An 8,922-nucleotide genomic window follows, 5' to 3' on the forward strand; every position below is an offset into this window, starting at 1 on the left:
TTTTATTATTTATAATAACATTATATTATATAGTAAATATATAAACAATAAATAAATAAACAATAAAATAAATATTATTACTTTTGTTACCTTTTTCTTCTGTTTTGGAGCTTGGAAAAATATGGAGGACTTTTAGAGCTTCGTGCTGATAACGTGTTGTGAAAAAGTAAAAATTTACGGTAAAAAGTAAAAATCTCAAACTCTCAAAATTATCACACTACACACTTTATAATATTTTTCTCTCAACTCAATTGTGATTTTCTTCACCAATGAGAGATCTATTTATAGAAAATTTTTACAAATAATCCAAAAATAAATTACATCATTACCTTCATCATCACACACAAATTTCAATATTCAACACCTAATTTTACCTAATTTTCAACATTCAAATATTCAATACACACATTTTAAATATTATTTTTCAACAATTTCATGTTACGGAAACAATTAAAACTGATTAAACAAACATAGATCTCCTGATCTCCATATATCTAGTGTGCATAATTAGTAGTCCATATGCGGAGTTTGTTGGATATAATAATTGTCTTTGCTGGGAAACGTAGTCGAAACGTGATGTTTGAGTTGCTGTACGATTTCAAAGATTCACTACAAAAAAAAGGGTTTAGCGACGGCCAAAACCGTCGCTAAAACCGTCGCTAAAAGGTTTAAGCGACGGTTCTAGCGACGGTTTGGAAAACCGTAACAGGAGGCCTCGTCGCTATTTTGCAGTGACGGTTTCTCAAAAACCGTCGCTCTGAGCGACGGTTTTTCTCCGTCGCTGAATGAAAGCGACGGTTTCTAAAACACCGTCGCTACACTAAGCGACGGTGTTTGAAAACTCGTCGCTATATTAAGCGACGGTGTTTGGAAACCCGTCGCTATATTAAGCGACGGTTTATCGAAATACCGTCGCTATATAAAGTGAAGGTTTTTTAAAGAACCGTAGCTTAATTAAGCTAGGTTTTCCGTTAAAAAAATTAAAAAGCATCAAAAAATACTAAGCAAAATTTCATAAATACATACACCACAAATATTAAATTTTCGATAAAAAAAAAAACTTTAAAAATCTTACTTGCGCGAAAATATGCAGATCCACGTAACGTTGAAAGATTACACCGACGAGCAAATCTACGAAATTAATACAAAAAAATGTTAGTACAAGTAAAAAAAACAGAAAATACGAAAAAATTGATAGAGTCTCGTTAAAAGAAAAAAATCCGAATAGGCGAAATCGCTGTAAGGTGTTCGCGAACTTCGGTATATAAAAGAATTATAGCGACGGTAGTCGAAAAACTTGTCGCCATTTGCGACAGTTTTTGAGAAACCGTCGCCGATCTAGATCGGCGACAGTTAGTAAAAATGTCGCTATTGGCGACGGTTGAGAAATTCCGTCGCTTAAGGCGACGGATTATATAAACCGTCGCAACATAATGCGACAGTTTTCATTATACCGTCGCACATGGCGACGAGTATATTACCCTTCGCACAAAATAGCGACGGTGTCATGAAACCGTCGCTAATATAGTGACTGTTGTTGTAAAATCGTCGCTATAAGAGCGACGGTTTTAGATAAACCGTCGCTTAGTTTTGTAGACGACCGGTTTATGAATAACCGTCGCTATTATAGCGTCGGTGTTTAATAACCGTCGCTCAATGAGCGACGGTATGTCAAAACCCGTCGCTAATATAGCGACAGTTTGTTAAAAACCGTCGCTACTCTTTGAAAGCGACGGTTTATAAAAAACCGTCGCAACAAAAGCGACGGTTTATTAAAAACCGTCGCTATAGTGGCAATGGTTTATTAAAAACCGTCGCTATTCTGCCCGTTTTTTTGTAGTGATTTGAATTGCACAATTACAATCTTTTATATCTTTTGGTAAAATGACAAACGTTCGATGCTACAAAATTCTATCTCTCGGCCTTTAAAAAGAATTAGAAAAGGATGTGCCGTTTGGCAAGTAAAATAATTACTTAGATTTTTTGTTTATCATATAGTGTGATATTTTACTCTGAGTTGATCAAGTAAAAGAAATGGCGAGTCCTTAACTGACTACTGAAACAGCAAAAAAAAAACTCAATAAATCGATACAAAGATATAATAACTTGATAAATGAATCAAACTTTGAGTGAACACTGACACGATCTTTCCTTAATTGAGACAATACAAAGATAATGAAAGAAATAAAATAGATAAGAAAGAAGAAGAAAGCATCAATAGTTCTTCTTCAGGCAGGCAACTCAGAACTTGGACTGAATCCAATCGACTGTTTTAGTGTCAACCTGGAATGATTTTGCAAGAAGATCATTAGCAATAGCAGGCTTCGATCCGAAAATCGCATTACCAATGGTGATGACCCCTGGATTTTGGCTACTAAGACCTACAATGGCAACCGCGTTACCATATCCAACGTTTCTTTGGAAGTGGACGAGGCCTTTTGGGAACACAAACACGTCTCCTTTCTGTAGTAGTTTTCGGGTAAGATTATTTTCCGGGTTCGAGGTCACGAATCCCACCTCAAGACTGCCTTCGATAACTGTCAGAATCTCAGTTGCCCGAGGGTGAGTGTGGGGAGGGCTTATCCCCCAGGGTGCAAAATCAATCCTCGCCAAGGAAATTCCAAGTGTGTTCAGGCCTGGAATTTGAGCCACGGTGACTGGTGTCACTTTTGAACCCACTGGATTCGATGTGTTGCCTGGTAAATGAAGGCCGGCGAAGAAGAAATCGCTTGCTTGGACAATATTCGAGTCCTTGCATGCAAAACCATTCACCAGCACTGCAACCACAGATACAATTTTTTACGGAAACGATTAGCACAAGACACATAAAATCATACAGAAAAATAAACAATCTAACGTTTATTGGATTCAAGGTTGTCGTACCAGGGCCATTCGGATCAGCGACGCAGAAATCCTGAAGTGGGCTTGGATCAGACGCGAAAGCAATGGAACAGGTAGCGACTACGAGCACGAACAAAACGAAACGGGACGCCATTTATCTTTTTGATGCAGAAGATTATAAGTTTTTTTTGAGGTGCAGAGGCTATATTATTCAGGGCTGCTTTTATAGATGAAGCAAGTTAGTGCATAACTTCAGGTTTTGCCGTCCTGTATCACAATTGAACAAAAAGACTCTTGTCCCATTGTTCTCAATCAACCGCGTTGAAATGGTAAAAGCTGCTCCTTTGCATATTAATTATCGAACATTTAATTCCACTTTCCCCCATCAATCTATTTCTAAACCCCATTTTAAAATCCTCGAGCCTGAATTCGCTAATTTAAATAAAGTTAGTGACTTTGTTTCATGTTATATATTCATTTAAACATGATCATATTTATAAAAATTTTGGGCATATGACTAAAAATATTTGATTGATAGATTGATTTTTAAAAGAACTACAGTTGAGTCTTGAATCCAAAAATAAGTTTCATGTATATATAGTTACGTACACTTGATGAATGGAATAGCCGAATAGGCATCTGTCAAAGCTACAGCAATCCGGCACAAAACGGACTGCATAATATAATTTGTTGATTCTGTCATAGCAGTCTGTGTTTAGTCACAAAGAATTCAATAATCATTAATTTACTGATCTTTCCACAATTAATGTACGTGCTAATTCTGATGGACGGCAATTTACATGTTATTGGCTCCAAATACTATAAAACCCGCTTTCCTTGCTCTCGTTTGCCATCTCATTTTGCAGGTTTAATTTGTTCAACAATAGTACTTATCTCTTAGCATTCTCAACCCTCTCTAGATAGAACATGACCCCTCGTTTCGTCGTGCTCGGTTTATTGATTGCGACTTATTCACTGGCATTAGCATCAGACCCGAGTTCTCTTCAAGATTTCTGTGTTGCTTATCCAGCTGGCCCTGGTAATATATATATTCTATAATGTGATATTATACTATACTTCGAAAATTTATCATTGAATTTTTGTTTATTGACTTTTTGTTTTTGCATGGTGGCAGTTATGATGAATGGGTTTGCATGCAAGGATCCCAAAGCCGTGCAGGTAACTGATTTCTTCTTGGAAGGCTTGCACATGCCAGGAAACACTTCTAACCCTGTCGGATCAAAAGTTAAACCCGTAAATGTCGCCCAAAATATTCCAGGACTCAACACTCAAGGAATCTCCCTGGCACGTATTGATTTTGCTCCATGCATGGGGAGTCAACCCCCCGCACACGCACCCTAGAGCCACTGAAATTCTGACGGTGATTGAAGGCAGTCTTGAGGTGGGATTCATAACATCTAACCCGGAAAATCGTCTGATTTCCAAAGTACTTCAAAAGGGTTATGTGTTTGTTTTCCCTGTGAATCTAGTCCACTTTCAAAGGAATACTGGATCTTGTAATGCAGTTGACATCGTATCTTTAAGCAGCCAAAACCCCGGAGTCATCACCATCGCAAATGCAGTCTTTGGCTCGAACCCGGATATTGCCAATGATCTTCTGGCCAAGTCATTCCAAACCGACACNTGAAAAATTACAAAATTTTTAGATGTATAGCATATAGAACAAAAAATATACCTTGTGGAACTTTAAGCCCATTATTTCTTGATAAAACATCTGCCAATATGTTTGAATCATGGGCAGATCTCTCCCACCCACTGAGCACATAAATAAATTCTAAATCAAAGTTACAAGCTGCTAAAACATTTTGAGAAATTGTCCCGTGACGATTACGATAATTGTTAGTATCATGCCCAAACACTATTGCTGGAATATGAGTGCCATCAATAGCCCCAATGCAATCCTACAATAAAAAAAACATAATAAAAATTGTGGTACTTATAATAATAACAACTAAAAAGAATTTAATCACTTAATTTAAAATAAGGATAAAATTTTGTACTCTCTCTTATTTTTTCTGGAACTCCATATCCAGGTTTGACGATCATATCTGCTGCAATTCTATTCAATGCTCTCAACACTTTGTTGAAGTTTTAGGAGCAATGAATAACCATGGCACGGGCTCTCCTCATTTCAAACTTGTTTTCTCTCTGGCTGTAATATTTCTTCTACATTTCTAGTCGATTTCATTTCTTTCAAATGGTTCGTTGTTCCTATTTCTTGATTAAAAATTAAATATTCTGGAATCTTGTGGGCACAGTGGCTTTTATAGTGACCGTTAAAAGAGACATGACAAGTTTGGTTTTCATATTTAACATCAAACAATTATTGACACAGAAGAAAACTTCCACGTTCAAATTTGGAAAAAAAAATGAAAAATATCATTCAAATGATGACAGTAGTTGCAATGTGAATGAATTCGGTACATGAAGATATTCACAGAAAAAATCAAGAACAAAAGGAACATGTAATTTTTCCCAGAGCTGATTATGTCATGTTCATGGACTTACAGGAACATGTGTGATATCCTGGAAAACCTGCAGCCTATTCCTCCGGTTTATTGATGTTGTAGAAAATAAATCATCTGATGAAACTAAACCTTTGCCTTCAAAGTGTAAAGATTTCAACGGCAATGGTGAAGCACTACGAATTTTCGCTGTGAATGGATTCTGATGCTGATCAAAGTAACACAATGATGGCCTCAATAATTTCTCAGGTTGCATAAAATTTTCACGTCCATGTTCAATAGATCCTTCCATGGAGATGGGGGGAGTCCGTGGAATCACGTTAGAATTCACGTTTTCATCATTGAGTCCTTTATTTACTGAAACGGCAAACATCTTGCCTGGAGTTCGGTAAGATGACAAAGATTCTGCAAAATGGTTGCCTGAATATTTATTTGGAAAATCTATTTTCCAACTTTCCGAAGCTTGCTCTTCTTCTTCAACCATATCAGCCCAGCTTTTCTTGCGTTCACTTTTTAAATTCTCTGGAGATTTTTCGCAAACCTTCAGGATTTCATCAGGTGTCGAGTTTTCTACTTCTTTAAGACATTCGTCATGAATTTCTTTAGTATCAGGTTTCGGCTGGAAATTCTTCAGTTTTTCTTCATTATATGTCAGTGCAAGCTCAGTTTCAGTTTCAGTTTCAGTTTCAGCAGATTTTTCGAAGAAAGATAATTTCCGACAGAAGGCTCCATTTGCCTTTGCATTTCTTTGATTTCCATTATTGGAGGACAATGAACATCTTCTCGGCTGTGTGAATGGAACTTTTGGAATTTTTCCGTTGTAGAATGGAGAACCATACACCGGTCTCAACGAACAATCTGCTTCTTCTCGGCTCACATTGTACCAACCGTGGTTCGTTTTCCGGTCAAAATAGGACCTTTTTTCATAGGGAAATTCCGTAAATGCACCTAGGTTCATATTCTTGAAGGACAAACAGATGTCCGTTTGTTTCACAGGTTCAAGAACACCCTTTGCCTCCAACTCAACCAACATTTGGGAGGCACGTTCATAAGACTTTGCAAATGATTCATCCATAGGCCCACTGTCAAATGAAATTCCTGTGGCTTGCAGCAAAAATTTGGCTTCTGTTAACTTGTTCATGCGCATCAAACACATTGCTAAGTTGCACTGCTTGTTCTTATCTGGTTCAATAGATAGTGCTTTTCTGCATGACAACACATTAATGCAAAAGACTTTGATATTTAAAACAGTCGGTAGTTAGCATAATAAACTCCAATCTACAAAAAAGTACCTGTAAAGTTCTTCTGCGGACTTGTAATCTTTCAGCTGCATGTAAGCCCAAGCCAAATTCCCCAACACTCTTCAGATAAATTTTAAAAGCAAATAAGTTAATAATTTTTTTAAAAAAAATGTCTCAAGAAGTAACGCGAATATGAACCTAGAATAGTCTTTTTCAACTGTGATCTGAAATTTCTTTCCTTGGGATCTTGCCATCTTCGTCCTCTGCCCACCAAAAGCTGTTCCATCTTCTATTTGCTTCAATTTTAGTTTAAGCATTTCAATCTCTTCCTCAATCCTGCCAGATTTCTGCATTAACCAATAAAATCTTCAAGAATCAACGTTACCAAATTGTAGTTATCTCAAAAACTTTATTACCTTATAGAGTTCGACCAGTATGTTGTCAAGAGATTCCTGAGATTCAAGGGGACATAGATGACGAAACGACTTAATGGCCTCAACCGCCTCATCTGACCTATCCAATTGTTTCATTACAACTGCCATGTCTTTCAGAGCACTATCAACTCGATCGCCAGAATTTATAGCAGCCCAAAACATGGAAACAGCCCTGCTTGGGTCCTTGTCTACCAGCTGTTTTTGAGCATTAAATCAGCAAACCAATTTTTTTTAATAATTAAATACTACTGTCAAGTAAACGTTTTTGGGCTTTGAAGGATTCTCCCATTATAATCATCATCAAATCACATTTTCTTTTTGAGTAACTCTTTTGAACAGTTTTGGCAGCAACCTACTCTGCCAAGATAGAACAGGGAGCGGGTATATAATTTGAATCTAATCTTATTTTCCTTTGCAATTAAATCCTTTGGATTTTAAACTCCATAGAAGCAAGATACATACTTCGAAAATAAAATCCATATATTTCGTCAATATCCATTGCCTAACGACTAATCAAGTCAAACATTTTCAGTTTTCATTATCCTAGAAGAAACAAGAAAAAAAAAAAAAATTTCTTAAATCCCAGAAAAAATATGAAGCATCAATTAAATTCCAACAATGTAGATAAAACATAATCACAAATGCATACAGCTTCAAAGGAAAAAAAATCAATTAAAGAAACAGAAAAATGTGATCAATCAACGATCACCTGGACATGCTTGGCTCTACCGTATGGAGAGTCGCCGGAAGGAACTTTGTGAAAGACATGAAAAAGATCAGATTTCCCCTGGGGTGACCTTCTCGGTTTCTTCTCCGATCCTGGAAGCACTGGAGAACTCCGCCTGGTCTTCCATGTTGGTGGCGGCGTCAAGAATCCTCTAGGTTGAGAACTGTAGTAACTGGTGTACTGATCAACACTACTGTTAGTCGGCATGCCCTCTCAAAAGATAATCAGGTAATGGATCGAAGAAATCCCCTTATCCCGATAAATTTTCAGTCCCTTTTCTTTAATTTCAAAGAAACCCCTAATAATGGCGTTGGAAATCAATCAAGAAACAAGTTTCTTGAAAAAAAATCAAGAATACGAAGAGATGGGATGTAAACAAAGATGGAGCATGAGAAAAACGATTGAGTGCACGATATCAGAGAGGGGAGATTCGATAATAGTGATTGAGAAAATCAATTACACGTTGAAATTGGGGAGTCTAAAGTGAGGCGGAGATCATCATCACGATTGAGGGAAGTAGCCGTTATATAAGTATCCGTTGGGAAAGGGGTTGGGAAAAGCGGCGGCTTTTAATATTTTCTCTTTTACCAGATTAACGGATCGGGTTAAAGTTTACAGGGATGGGAAAATTTGTAAAATAATTTTGTTAAATTATATATATATATTTTAAAATGACTTGCTCATATATATTTAAATATATTTGAGATAAACATTTTCTTTAAAAAAAGTTGATCATAGTTTAAAAAAATACATTGAAAGAGATCGACGAAGAATAGATTTGATATGATATTTAAAATTAATATGCGAGTATATCTATATAATATAATTTAATAAATGAGTGGATGTCATCTAATATAAATTTATTCCAAGCTTCAAATACTTATAACTTATAAAGTATTTTAGGAGATTATAAACAACTTACTTATGTTTTGTTAAAATATTTCACAAAAATGAGATAATAAAATTTGAAAATACTGATATTGTTAAGTTAAGTGTACATGAGTGAGAATAATATTGAGATGAATGACGTCTTGAAAACTTCTCGTGCGTCAAGATGCTGACGTTGCAACGCTTGATCTGATTGATTAGGTGGAGCGTTAAAAAGCCGGTAATACTATATGTTTGATATCATAAATTTCTTAATTATAATAATTACAAAAAGGATTATTCCAAAAAAAAAAAAAAAAAAAAAA

At 36.1% G+C, this 8,922-nt stretch overlaps 2 protein-coding genes and 1 pseudogene across 2 annotated transcripts; 1 reads left to right on the forward strand and 2 right to left on the reverse strand.

Moving 5' to 3' along the window:
• Positions 1 to 2,215: 2,215 nt before the first annotated feature.
• LOC140984645 (putative germin-like protein 2-1) lies at positions 2,216 to 3,025 on the reverse strand. The gene is made up of 2 exons (XM_073452214.1): positions 2,884 to 3,025; positions 2,216 to 2,777 (listed from the first exon to the last, which is right to left on the reverse strand). Exons 1-2 carry the CDS (start codon positions 2,993 to 2,995, stop codon positions 2,242 to 2,244), a joined length of 648 nt encoding a protein of 215 aa, XP_073308315.1. The 5' UTR covers positions 2,996 to 3,025; the 3' UTR covers positions 2,216 to 2,241.
• Positions 3,026 to 3,768: 743 nt separating this feature from the next.
• LOC140978782 (putative germin-like protein 2-1) lies at positions 3,769 to 4,489 on the forward strand (annotated as a pseudogene).
• Positions 4,490 to 5,259: 770 nt separating this feature from the next.
• LOC140978760 (protein POLLENLESS 3-like) lies at positions 5,260 to 8,281 on the reverse strand. The gene is made up of 5 exons (XM_073443987.1): positions 7,712 to 8,281; positions 6,985 to 7,197; positions 6,767 to 6,915; positions 6,620 to 6,688; positions 5,260 to 6,532 (listed from the first exon to the last, which is right to left on the reverse strand). Exons 1-5 carry the CDS (start codon positions 7,934 to 7,936, stop codon positions 5,359 to 5,361), a joined length of 1,830 nt encoding a protein of 609 aa, XP_073300088.1. The 5' UTR covers positions 7,937 to 8,281; the 3' UTR covers positions 5,260 to 5,358.
• Between the last annotated feature and the right edge of the window lie 641 nt (positions 8,282 to 8,922).

The sequence above is a fragment of the Primulina huaijiensis genome, chromosome 1 (genome assembly GCF_012295235.1).
Source record: "Primulina huaijiensis isolate GDHJ02 chromosome 1, ASM1229523v2, whole genome shotgun sequence".
In the NCBI taxonomy this organism is placed as follows: domain Eukaryota; kingdom Viridiplantae; phylum Streptophyta; class Magnoliopsida; order Lamiales; family Gesneriaceae; genus Primulina; species Primulina huaijiensis.